This window comes from Acipenser ruthenus, chromosome 6 (assembly GCF_902713425.1).
Source record: "Acipenser ruthenus chromosome 6, fAciRut3.2 maternal haplotype, whole genome shotgun sequence".
In the NCBI taxonomy this organism is placed as follows: domain Eukaryota; kingdom Metazoa; phylum Chordata; class Actinopteri; order Acipenseriformes; family Acipenseridae; genus Acipenser; species Acipenser ruthenus.
Window position 1 is genome coordinate 18346295 of NC_081194.1, and position 14178 is coordinate 18360472.

Consider the following 14178-nt stretch of genomic DNA (forward strand, 5'->3'; position numbering starts at 1 on the left):
ATTTGAAATCATATAATAATGGATACTGCTGCATCTCGTCGTCCATGAGTAACTTGTTTTGAGGCGTGACTTATTTTGAGGCGTGTGTTTGACGTGTGTCAAGGGTGTTAACCTTGCTTCTGATTGGTCAGTTTCATTCCAGTTGCGCGACGAAAGAAAATAGAAACAGGTTCTATTTTAGCGACGCAAAATTCTCTCAAAGCGACGTCGCTCGCTGCTGGTGTGGATACTCCCATTTGACTGCAGTGACTTATTCGCTCATGTCCAGTGTGGATGCAGCTTTAGACTCACAGCACCTTTGAACTCAATGTGATGCCATGGATTTTTTAATTTGACTGTTTAAAATACCCAATCCACGATGCCGAATGTGGCTTGCTTTTTCTTCTTTAAGAACCACTTATATTATCACTCATTTATTTAGTAGACCACATTTGTATGATTGGAAGCTGAGAAAGGCACATATTGGATGAGATGAGGACAGACAGTGTTGTGCAAGGGAGAAAAATGTGTTCTTCCTAATTAGGGACAGCGGAAGGGCCTGATCCACACAAGCAATGTTAGAAGGGCATACAGTGAGCACAAAAACAACCATTGTATTACTTTGTAGAAAGTTGTTAATACGTGTTGATTGCTTGCTGAAGATGCAGTGTCCCTTTTTATTAAAAAAAATTACAATCCTGAAATCCTATACACAGGATGTCTTGCTATGCTGTAATTAGATGTAGATGTAATACTTGAAATGTATTTGCTTACGATTGTAAGTCGCCCTGGATAAGTGCGTCTGCTAAGAAATAAATAATAATAATAATAATAATAATAATAATAATAATAATAATAATAATAATAATAATGATGTTCTCATTTGCAGTAAGGGCTGTAACTGACGGATCTCCCCTTGTCCTGCCCAGACTACATGTGCAATAACATCTTACCAGCTGCCGGATTTATCTATCAGAAGGACTAATTCACCTAGACAGTACTTGTTTAAACACACTATGTCTGAGATTTCCTATACCTCCGGGGGTCCTATTAATACAAATGAACGGTCACACAAATAAGGGTTACAAGATAAGTTAAATGAAGTGCATGTATGAAAAACTAGTGCATGTATATAGGAAAACCCAGTACTCTGCACAAATAGAGTATAGTTTTTAAGAGACACTGTACCTTTTACTCTACAGAGCAGCTACATAAAGACACAATCATGATTTCAAACAAGATGATTTATCATTAAAACAAAACAAAAAAAAGTGCAACAGTAGTAGTAGTGGTGAACCAAAACCCTTTTTCTACTGACTCACTGAAATTGGGGGATGAGCGAGTCCTGGGCATTTCTTCTTTCTGAACTTTTGCTTTTTGTACATCCACATTAGAAAAATGCTTCTTAAACAGATGAGAATGACGATGTCTCAATCCCTTATCTGGTTAAAATAGTCAATAATTACACATTTAAACTGTTGTCAAACACAACAGTTGTGACAAAGACGTGGAATATTTACAAGACAAAGAACAGATCTTTGTATTGTATAAAGAAAATACATCTTTTTATTGTTGTCTATGAATAAACTGCTTTCTATTCTCTAGAATGGCTGTCTGGGAGCAGCATGTTTTGCTGCATGCTGTTGAAAGAACAGCAGCATTTTTAGGGGGAATATTTTCTGTCTGCAAAAAAAAAAGGGTATTTAAATATCTGCTTGTACTGTATTTAAGTTATCAAACAGGGAAAATATTACAGATCTCTGATGCTATTTGGAATGCATAACCTGTACTATACTGATACACATACTGTATTTAAATACAGCATGATGTATTGCAATTTAGAGATTCTATCTATTTTGCACTGTATTGCATTGGTTTTCATCCAAGTTATAAAGAACAGTTTTCCCATTTCATAGTACAGTTGGCAATCATCTATGCGGCAATTTCCACCCAGTAAATATTATAAGCAATCATGTTAAAAATATTACCAGCACTTTGCCAGAGGATATTATGATCATAATACTACTGTAAATCCCTTAATATCCTCAGACTTTTTATATTTTTTTCAAGAAACAAAAGGACAAAGGACAGTGATACTGTTGTACTGTAATAATAATTAGTAGCCATTGTTATACTCTATTAAATGCACACAGCTAAATTATGGCCAGCAAATAAAATGAGGTTTACAGTAATTCATAGATACAGAAATAAAAAAATATATATTAAAAAAACACCATAAATGTTAATTATAATTAGGTCTTCTGATTTTCGGTTTTAACAGATTAAAAAAAAAACAATAAAACACCCGACACAAAAAATAAATAAAATCGGAGTATATAAAAATAAATACCACAAAAACACCTGAGAAACACCAGAAAAGATTACTCAATTCACACTGACTTCACCCCTTTCCCATCAAAAAAAAAAAAAAACACTTACTACAAAAAAATAAAACAAACTACCTTTCCCCAGCTGGGCAATGTTCCTGCTTCCTGACTTGTATCTATCATTGATTTGTTCTGAATGCTTTATACCCACCCCAACCACTGAGTGGCAGCAAATTCCTACATTTCTATTGGAGACTCAGCTTGCGATATTTAAAATGGGATTACAATTAGAAGGCTTGTTCGCGGGATTTAAAGCTAGATCAATTAGATAGGGAGAATTTTAAAAAAAATTGCAAATTATGGCGAAATGTAAAAAAAAAATGCCTAAACACACAAACCCCCCAGGAGAATGTGCCTGTGACGATAAGGATTTCATTGTGGAAGACAGCAAAGGAAAGAAGGTACAACTTAAGTGTGCAAGTACTGTCGAGTTACTATGCATACTGTTACAGAAAAAAAAATGCCCACGCATTTTGGAAAGTAACCGAAAACAATAATTTCATACAGTATAAAAAGCGAAAACCGAGAAATAAAACAAAAAACGATTTACATAAAAATTTGAAAATAGCTAAAAAAAAAAAAAAAAAAAAAGGAACCGAAAAATGAAATTAATAAAAACAGAAGCCCTAATTATAATCAATTTTGGAGTTGTGAATTGTCCTACACTGCAGGTATGCTTCAACAGCTCTACCCAGCATAGCAGACTGCTTTTTCTCAACTTTGGTATCCTTGAGAGAATTATTTTACCATGTTAATTAATTAAGACAAATTGGGTTTGTTAGGAGACAAAAGTCAGTGATGATAGTGGTAGGCTTATGCTGCAATACTAGTACAGATAAAATACCATACTTGGTCAAATTCTAAAAGCTTCTTACCCAAGTCTGGCTTTAGCTCAGTAGGCAAGCTTAATTTCCGTGACATCTTTGCTGAAAAAAAGAAAACAAATCTTTACAAATACATGTCTTCTAGTACTGCAATACTGAAACTGATCACAAAAACCAATTCAATTTCACAACAATTCTTACGAACAGATTTCACTTATATATCAGTGTTTAAACAGACATACATATGGTAAATATGTATTCATTAAAAATGAATACAATAACACAATTAATATAACACAAACTATGCAACAAACATGTCATGTGTTAATTGCATGCCAGACAGATAGACACAATGGCTGTCTAGGTACAGTATCATGTTTTCTTCACAACTAAAAAAGGAAATATTGTTCATTAAAACTCTCAACAGACAATTGCAATTACCATGCTAATTAATCATGCATTAGACAGGAAGGACAAAGAAAACGTAAAAGGTGGGGGCAACAGTTGAATGTACAAAGACAATATCAAACAACTATTAAGTGAGTTATTTTCCTTATGTTTTTTTTCTGTCCCTTTTGTAGCCAGAGGTTCCATATGTTGGTTTTAAAATGCTTGCTGCAATTCCGCATTCCGACCTTAATACCCCCCCCACCCCCCCCGGTCCACTAGCAGTTATGACTTTGAAGCAATCATTTGCGTGAACTACAACAAGGCTATAAAAGGTACTGTACAATACACTAGAACAGAGTAACACATTTGATGGAACTTGTTCCAGTAACTGAGGGGGTGGACATTCTCTATAAAATGAGTCATTGGTTATTGCTGTTTTAGAGGTGGCAGCAAATCCAAATTAAAGTACATTAAAATGTTTTCATGATACGACCTGTACTTACAGCTTCAAGTTAAAATTGCATTGTCTGATTTCATTAAACACAAATAACTTTTTTTAAAAGTACTCCGCTTATAACAAACATCCCTAAAAATGGGGATACATCTGGCCACATTTCCCACTTATCAATACATGACAGGAAGGACACCGTACATTGAAGGAACCTCTGAGGGGATTCCTGTATCACCTGCACTAGGAAAGCTAAGCGATTGGGATACCCTGATGTGCCAGTAGAGGAGAATCAACAATGTTTCCCCTTTCCCTCCACTGGGGTACAAGCACTTGGATTCAGATTCTAGACATATTTCTATTACGCATATGTGTTTGAGTTTAAAGCTGCATGATCACACCCCGTATATAATAACTACAGTTTGCGAGAATTGGGAGGACTTTCTATTAGCACTATGGTGGTGGTAAATATACAACTTCAGCCTATAGATAAAAGTTGTAAGACAACATTTCAATAAGCTGAAATGTTGTCTTACAACATTTCAGCTATATCTTGAATTTGCTATATCTTGAATGCTATATCTTGAATTTCGTTATTGCCTTTTGCTAATGCAATATGAAAATTAACTAATGCTCCCGTCTACCTATGCCACATGACTGCTTAATTTACATTTGTACTTGAGTGGGAAAAATATCCTTTTCTATGACTGTTAATTACACATAAGGTTTTACACAAAATGTGTGAATTAGTTTGACATATGCCGCATGCAATGAATTTTTTTGGTGTTTGCATTTTGTTCCATTTCAATCAATGAGTCAGCACAACTACACTAGCAACACTTCACAAACGATAACTGTTTGCAAGAACAAAACGACAATGTCATCCAGTATGTATTGTGAATTTTCACAAGTTCTTCATGAAATTTCAAGCCACTCTTACCTCCTCCTCTACCTCCTCCATTGTAGAAATGTTGATGGTTAGTCGTCACCACTTTTAAGGAAGTAAAGTAACAGTGCAATTAGAAACATGATTTCGCTCTGCACCTCGCATGAAATAGGTTCAACTGGATTAAAATATGCGCACAACGATTGAAATAAAAAACATGTTGTATTGTTTGCAAGTTTTTTTTTATTTTTTTTATTTTAAAAAGTATGGCTGTTTATTTGTATATATAGTTGTTGGGAGTGTGATCATGCAACTTTAATAGCAAATTGAAACTGGAATAAGTAACACTACAATTAGTGTTCTGTTTCTTGTTTTGGAAATAGTTTGGTCCACCAGGTGTTATCCCATATGTCAACGGTGACAGCCAAACAGAATTGTGAATGCAGCCAAAACACATTGTGGGCTGAGCTGGGGAATTATGTTTCATGCAAAACTAGATTTACTTCAATGGCTGTACTTTCTCTTGTTTTGGTACACCGTCTGTGTACAGGATAGAGCCACATTAACAGGAATGGTGATGGTGGCATCATACCAACTTAGGACATTGGCCCACTTTCTGCAGCTAAACTCACAATCAGCGTGCATCAACATTGCAAATCTGCAGTCCGAAGCCTTCCATAACATAGTTGAGCGAGATTACCATACCTTAAAAGACCATGTCCATCAATAAAAATCCAAAGTACATGTCTGAACATGAAACGGCTTTAATCTATCTCTGTTACATGTGAAATGCAGACACAAACCTCATAAGCCTAAAGAGTAAATGGCATTGAAACATTTCCCCATGCCGATGGTAAAGGCTTGGTGGTCCGGTGGTTAACGAAAGAGGCTTGTTACCAGGAGGGTGCCAGTTTAATCCCAGCCAATGACTCACTGTGTGTGACCCTGAGCAAGTCACTTAACCTCCTTGTGCTCCATCCTTCGGATGAGACATAAAACCAAGGTTCTATTGTAAGTGACTCTGCAGCAGCAGTTGTGATGCATAGTTCACCCCAAGGCTCTGTTGCTTTGGATAAAAGTGTCTGCTAAATGACTAAATACACTTACAATACCAGAATTAACAACATTAGGAACTGCAATTAAATCTTTTACTAGTACCGGTACACAGTATACAGTATATAGTCGTACATAAATGCACACACACATAACCAAACCTCTTCCCAATTCAGAATCTCAGTTTTACATCAAAGTATTATCCCAAACCAATTTACAGTCTTAATTAAGATTCAATCTGAAGTTTATTAACAAATCGATCCTTAAAATAAGGGATTTCTGTCAAACACTCACCCTTTTACTTAAGACATCTTTGTCAGTGAGGGCCCTTCTTTGAAGAAACAAACATGTTACTTGCTAATTTGCAAGTTTAAAAAACACTGGCAGATTGAACCTTAGTGTTAGATACAATAAATTTTACAGTTAAAACCTCTTTGGTAAGAACCTGAAAGGACCACTAAAATTGGTTTGAGAGGCAATATGAAAAGACACCTTGGAATTTCCACCTGGTCGTTTAAATTGGGTTTATTTAGATATATGAGTGTTGACTGTACCATACTCTCCAACAAGTCCTTACTAAAGAGATCGCATTGTACTTCAGTTCAAGGTATAAACACAAAATCATGACACTGATAATTAACTCCCTTGTTTCCATGATTGGTTATTATTGTTAGTGATCAATGTGTGCCCAACACCTTAGATTAGCAGGATCTATTTACTTATTCATTACTATTTACAGCACCAAAGTAAGATTTGAAAGGAATTAAGCAGCGTGCTTCAATCATGTTTAATTATTGATTTGTGGTGAGTGGTGCACAAGAAGCAGCCAGTGAATTAGTAGTAACAAATGAGAATAGGTTTTTATCTCATACCTAGATCATAGACTATCGTCTTGGAAAACATTCTGCTTTTGGTCTTCACTGGAAGTATATTTTAATACAAAAAAAAAGATCAAAGGCTATTTAAAAACAAACGTAAAAGGATAAAAAATGAGAAAAAATATAGATAAAATGTTTGACACAAAATAAAATACCGTACCCCTTTCTAGAAAATTAGGCACTTTTTGGTCATCATCAGAATTGCATGGCGAAGTAGAACCTATACAGTATAGCAACAACAGTATTATCAGCAGGGCATACGAAATGGATCATTCAAAATACAACACGGAGGTCTATAAAGTCCAGGCAACTTCTGCATACAGGCATACACAGGTGCCTTTAAAAAAAAACTAAGTGTCAGACTCTCATAAATAAAACACATTTCATTTATAATACAACTTAACTGTACATATCACTTTGTGGTAATGCTGCTGTCAGCTATCAGATTAACGTAATTAAAAGCAGTGCAGTGCAGTTCAGAAGCCCTGTAAAAACAACACAGTACAATACTTCACAGTATTCTATAAAATGCATTAAAAATAATACTGGACATACGGTCCCTTTATGAAGCACTGCTGACCCCTAGTGAATCTGGTAAAGCATTTTACTTAAAGAATTACAGCAACATTTCTACATGACTGTAGTATCACTGCAATATAACATTTACTTTCATTACTAAGCAATTGCTATAAGGGATACAGTACATACAAGTCAACAGTTTACTGTACATATTAATATGTAACTTTTGCAAAACTGCGAACTTCATTGATCTTTGTGTCTCCAGCACAAAGATCAACACTGAAAACTCAGAGCTTATTATTTTCTGTCCTCCACAGATTAAGTCTGCATTGATATTGTGCATGCATTAGAACTATCTTAATAAAACCATTGGGGAGGGTGGTAGGGGGCAGTCTATTTTCTCTCAACTTGATGGTAATTAGCAGATATATTCAGGTTAAGACCTTTAAGATAATTAATGTGAATTACCTAAAATTGTAAAATGACAGGAAATGAAAAGTCTGCTTTTCTATTGTAGATGTCACACAAAACAGTTTTCTGGACGCAATGAGTGTACTGAAGGGTTTTAAAAGTGAATCCTTTTTTTGTGTCAGCCCCACTTACTGTGTTATTCTAATAGTTATAGTGGGATAATATAAACCAGGTTCATATTACACTTGTACATTCAAATCTGAGCTAAGTGGAACTGGATGCATATTAACTAAATTAGGTCTCATTTAAAAAAAAAAAAAAAAGTACGGTATTTTTAAGCAAAGATGTTTGCAGTAGCTTGGGTACTTATTATATTTTATTTGACTGGATCATTTAAATGCCTTATACACTGTAATTTTACAATGTACAGGAATTTAATAGAAATATTGTGTTTTTCTTCAGAAAACATATTTTGGAGGGACGGGACAGGATGGGACGGGGGGAGGGTGGGTTGTTCGATGTGTTCCTCTTTTCACCTGTTAAACCAAAGCAACAAATGTTGTCACTTTACTAACCCCTGGAGGCAAGACCCAGCTTGGCTAGTCTCCCCTCATTGGGCATCTGAGCAGTAACTGAAGTGCACTGAAGTGAACTATCCTCAGTGGATTTCCTCCCTAACCCACAGGACGCTGGCCAATGCAGGGACCCTATCCAAGATCAGCAAGTATTGAGTATTGATCAGTATTGATTAAGTATCTGAAACAGGGTGTCAATACTTATGGGAGCCACTGTAGAAACCTGGGCTATCGCTATATGATGGCTTAAAGTTCCATCTTCTATAATCACTCTACAATACAAACTTTGCCATTATCAGTCGTCAAAGGAAGCCAACTGCACACTGCTTTAAAATTAATTTCTGTTTGCCAGCATAAATGGAGCATAAAAGCATTTCACACACAAATCAGCATTAAGTAGTCTACTCCTCACTAGTTTCATGGACATTGTTAATTTCAAATGCATGCAGTAGCACCCTAATCAGTTCTGTGCTTTATAATATGTGGATCACAGCATCACTTAGCTTGTTAAAAACATTCAGCTTTTTTTTTTTTTTTTTACATATGATATTGTTAGGGACTTTTATGCAAAGTACATTTGGTGAAAAGATAGTTCTGGTAATTGATACAGATGTGACAAATACATTTTTGGTCTTGCTAGAAATTAGATGTTAAAGGCATTACTGTGTTTCACAGAGTAGACCATTAAATTAGATATAGGAATATATATATATATATAAATATATAAATATATTACCTGAAGTTGGCGATTTGCATCTATCTTCTGAAGTTGTGGATCCTTCGTTAATATCACAAAGACCTGCTGAAGCACACATTTAAATTAACAGAAACGTACACCAAAATCAGATGACATTTATTTATGGTCATAAAATAGTAGCATTGCTGCTGATTGGCACATTTTGGAAACCGCATTGTTCCATTCATATACAATATGCATACATTAAAAATAGGTAATTCCATGACCAATTACCTAATAGGTGAAGCCTACCAACTCCAGTTGAGGAAGCTGTAGTGAGTCTTGGGCATTGAACACTGTATAGCAGTTCAAGGGGCATCCAGTATATATCATCCTTCTCTGGCCAGTGATACTACAGTGATACTACTGGTTAGGGCTACTGAGAATCTTTCAGGAGTCAAACACTTCCGTTTAGATCAGATGTTTAGTTCTTCTCAAATGTGCCATTAAACAACTGGTGATTAAAAACAGAGCTTTTATATTGTTAGTTTGGTAAGTGAGTGTCTCACATGGTTACTTACAATGCATGGTTTCTAAAAAGGTTTACAAGTAACTTCATTCACATTCACTTTGAAACAAGCTTCTCTGGCAGTATCACGATTCTGTAAATTATTTCATATCTTGATCATAATTAGAAATGGGATGGAGTGCTAAGAAGTGTCATCAGCCTCGTTTAAAACGATTTAGATTATTATGTCTAGTTTAGCTATAAATACATGATCTTAGGCTAGTTATTTTTTTATTAAGCCTATATTCCTTAAATCTGAGTTACAATAAATAATACCTGAAGGCACGGACATCACTACGCCATTTTGGTTACACATGCATACATCTGTTTGTCACCGGTACAAACTATACTACTACCCAATACTGTGTGCATTATTTTTATAATATAACCCATACATGCTATTCCATTCTAATTCAATAGGTGGCACTATATCATTAAAATGTATTATTTCTGTCACACCTCGTGGATGAGAGCAGAAGTGAAACATTTCTTTTTGAAAAATACAATTTAAAAGGGAGATTCTCCCATCAAAAAGCAGACTAGCTTAAATTTTTTGTAATGTTTACTTTAGTGTCTGTTTTCTTAGGAGAGAGCAACTGTCTTTTGATGTTAAGGGATGACCATGTTTCACAGTGAATTAAACAGAAATAGAAGGAGGGGCAATCAATGACACTAACTGTTTTCAAAAACACACGGGACAAACGGCAAAACGTTGTCCGAAAGGGTTTGAAGGAGAGGAGCTCTCAACTGGTTAAGCAGGCAACACGAAATGTAGGAGAAAATATATCACATTTGCAATACTTACCTAAAAGTGAATTAATCAAAATGTTTTTAATAGAGTAATGGGATGAGCTAAGACAATTGTGCTACATTACTTATTCAGCTGTGGCAGACAATAAAGACATTTCTTTTAGTGTCAGGTGACTTACTTAGATAAGAGGTGCGAAGCTTTTTCACAGACTCAGAATATAAGTTAGAAAGGCCACACATGCAAGATGCCACTGTCACCATACCTTAATGAAGCCATGGGAAAAGAAAAGATGAGGACGACAGCAGCATGTACGAGACAGTTAAAAGAAAAATTAAAAAGACAACTCATCAAGCATTCCTGGCTGTAATGATGCAATGTTCCAGTTGAACAGACAGCAGATTTTCAATCATCTCAGCATGAATGATACATTTAAAAACAGCACATGCTTTCAGAAAGAAAAGTGAAAGAAAGCTTAATGTAAAGCAAGCATACAAAGATGCAAATATCTTTAAATGACTAAACACCAGACGTTTACTATTACCTACAGTACAGCAAGAATCCAAGGACAGTGTGGTGCGTTTTGAAACTGCTGTGTTTCAGAGAGAGTGATTTAAAAAGGTCTGATCTGATGAAAATTAATGTCAGTAAAGACATCAGTAAACGTTTGTACAGTATAAAGGTGTTTAAAAACGAAGCTTATGCAAACTCATTCTCTGTTAAAAAAAAAAATATATTATTTTTTTCTCAAAAAGATAGGTGTCGGAATTATTGGCACCCCTAAAGATTCTTATAAATAAAATCTAACAAAATTAAATCTGCATTAACATTCTACTTCTTTAAGTTCATCTCAGTCTTAAGGAACTGTATTGTGGCCTTCCATGGCTTCCTGTTTCACTGGGGTATAAAAATGAGGTAACAAGCATATGAAATCCATTTGTCATCCATCACCATGAGAAAAGGCAAAGAAGTCACAAATGAAGAGAGACAACTGGTTGTTGACCTTCATAAAATCAGGCAATGGGTACAAAACAATAGCTAAAACACTAAATATACCACTTACCACTATTAGGGCAATAATTAAGAAGTTCAAAACCACTGGAACAGTAGTAAACTTGCCTGGTAGAGGATGCAAGTGTATCTTGCCCCCACGCACAGTGAGGCAGATGGTTTGGGAAGCAAAGGGAAATCCAAGAGCCACAGTTGGAGAATTATAGAACTTGGTTGCATCTTTGGGCCACCAAGTCTCCAAATCTACAATTAGACGCCACCTCCATGCCAATAGGCTATTTGGAAGGGTTGCCAGAAAAAAGCCTTTATTGAGAGCAACCAACAAACGTAAGCGCCTGGAGTTTTTTGGCCACGCACATCAGCGGTGGGTTTGGCGTCGAAAGAAGGATGCGTGCGCAGAAAAGAACCTCATACCTACTATAAATTGTGACATTTCATTTTTTTTGGAAATAAATTTAGAATTTGAGAAATGTGTAATTTTGTTTGATTCCACTGAATCATTAATAAAGTCAAACATATTCCACATGTTGGAAAATTACAATATAGCTCAGTACTGGTATTATTTATTTTATACAGTCTTTTTTGCTCATCTTTATCAAGGGTGCCAATAATTTTGGAGGTGACTGTGTGTGTGTGTGTGTATGTATATATATATATATATATATATATATATATATATATATATATATATATATATATATATATATATATATATCTATTCCCCCATGAATGCAGTACAAAAAATGGTTTTCATGTCTGTACACCTTTATTCAATGTGTTGGGTGAAAAGTGTTTTCATGTTTAAATTTGCTGTACAGCAGATGTACTGTCACAACTATACCAGTTGTCCTCATTATACACTCATTTCAGTAAATACTGTACTAATTTGTAGTTTCTAATTTGCTTAGAATTTATAATTCCATCAACTGGATTTTGATAAGTGTATAAGCAGATATAGTTGCAAGACTAATATAACTAATACATGTATAGGAGGCTGTGTGGTCCAGTGGTTAAAGAAAAGGGCTTGTAACCAGGAGGTCCCCGGTTCATTGTGTGACCCTGAGCAAGTCACTTAATCTCCTTGTGCGCCGTCTTTTGGGTGAGACGTAGTTGTAAGTGACTCACACCCTAGTCTCTGTAAGTCGCCTTGGATAAAGGTGTCTGCTAAATAAACAAATAAAAATAATAATGTATTTATTGTTGTGTTTAACATGGACACTGTAATCAATGACAAAGTAGTGAGTTCATTAGATTTGTATAATTGTAGCTGGGATAGAATGTTGCCTACCGCTGCATTCTGGGAAACCCTGCTCAAAGAAACGCATTTTTCATTTGGGTTCCCTGGGAATTAATACAATTACTGTATATGCTGTTTGTCTAATCCATACTGTACATGTGTGTCTGTCCTTTTAGTGCTGAGGACAAGGGTTAAAAAAAATAATAAATTACATTCATAATACAAAAAAAAAAAAAATCAGAACAGTTTAGACATCTGGACTGGCGTTTTTTTCCCCCTTACCTCCAGACGGTTGCCGTGTTTTGCGAGGAGATCTTGGCTGTCTTTGATAAGGATCATTGGATCCATATAACTCGATTATCCCACGGTTAAGAAGAACAGTCTTCTGAAGGTAGTCTACGATTGCAAGGCCATTACTATTTCCAAAAACCACACTACAGAAAAAGAACAAAACAAATGTGGGTTACGCTTCCTTAAAAAGAGAACCATCACAGAACAAGGCCCATTACAATCTTCTTCAAATTTGAATAAACAAACCCTTTAACACTAGAACCGCCATGCAGGTCAGTTTGACCCATTGTGCATTTAAAATGTTAATTACTCTTCCGTTGTAAATCATATGTGTATGTCCATTTTTTACTTTTCCTAAATATATGAATTAAATATCCTGATGGCGTTTGATAGCCAGAAATCGCAAAAAATGATAAAGTTGTAAACAGTTCTACCTACAGTGGCTCTCAAAAGTATTCACCCCCCTTGGACTTTTCCACATTTTATTGTGTTACAACATGGAATCAAAATGGATTTAATTAGGAGTTTTTGCCACTGATCAACACAAAAAAAAGTCCATTATGTCAAAGTGAAAAATAAAATCTACAAATTGTTCTAAATTAATTACAAATACAAAACAGAAAATAATTGATTGCATAAGTATTCACCCCCTTGAGTCAATATTTGGTAGAGGCACCTTTGGCAGCAATTACAGCCATGAGTCTGTTTGGATAAGTCTCTACCAGCTTTGCACATCTGCAAACACTGCAATTTTTGCCCATTCTTCTTTGCAAACTTGCTCAAGCTCTGTCAAGTTGGATGGGGACCTTTGGTGAACAGCAATTTTCAACTCTTTCCACATATTCTCAATTGGATTGAGGTCCGGGCTTTGACTGGGCCACTCCAGGACATTGACCTTTTTGTTTTTAAGCCACTCCAGTGTGGCTTTGGCTGTATGTTTGGGGTCATTGTCCTGCTGGAAGATGAATCTTCTCCCAAGTCCCAGGTCTCTTGCAGACTTCAGCAGGTTTTCCTCCAGGATTTCTCTGTACTTTGCTGCATCCATTTTGCCCTCTATCTTCATGAGCTTTCCAGGCCCTGATGCAGAGAAGCATCCCCATAGCATGATGCTGCCACCACCATGCTTCACGGTAGGGATGGTGTTCTCAGGATGATGTGCGGTGTTAGGCTTGCGCCAAACATAGCGCTTAGTGTTGAGGCCAAAAAGCTCTATTTTGGTCTCATCAGTCCATAGAATCTTCTTCCACTTGGTCTCAGAGTCTCCCACATGCCTTCTGGCAAACTCCAGCCCAGATTT

The 14178-nt window shown here is 35.8% G+C and overlaps 1 protein-coding gene across 12 annotated transcripts in view; it reads right to left on the reverse strand.

Moving 5' to 3' along the window:
• Positions 1–14178, reverse strand: part of LOC117411427 (syntaxin-binding protein 5) — a 173748-nt gene that overhangs the window by 19888 nt on the left and 139682 nt on the right. Inside the window, exons 18-24 of one of the 12 annotated variants that reach the window (XM_059025165.1) lie at positions 12873–13024; positions 9087–9149; positions 7006–7065; positions 6840–6887; positions 4969–5019; positions 3242–3292; positions 1302–1421 (exon numbers count right to left, since the gene is read on the reverse strand). In XM_059025165.1, the coding sequence (XP_058881148.1) occupies positions 1302–1421; positions 3242–3292; positions 4969–5019; positions 6840–6887; positions 7006–7065; positions 9087–9149; positions 12873–13024 (545 nt within the window). Of the gene's footprint in view, positions 1–1301; positions 1422–3241; positions 3293–4968; positions 5020–6839; positions 6888–7005; positions 7066–9086; positions 9153–10523; positions 10608–12872; positions 13025–14178 lie in introns of all 12 variants that reach the window. The other 11 variants (XM_059025164.1, XM_059025167.1, XM_059025166.1 and 8 more) reach the window with 11 other exon arrangements.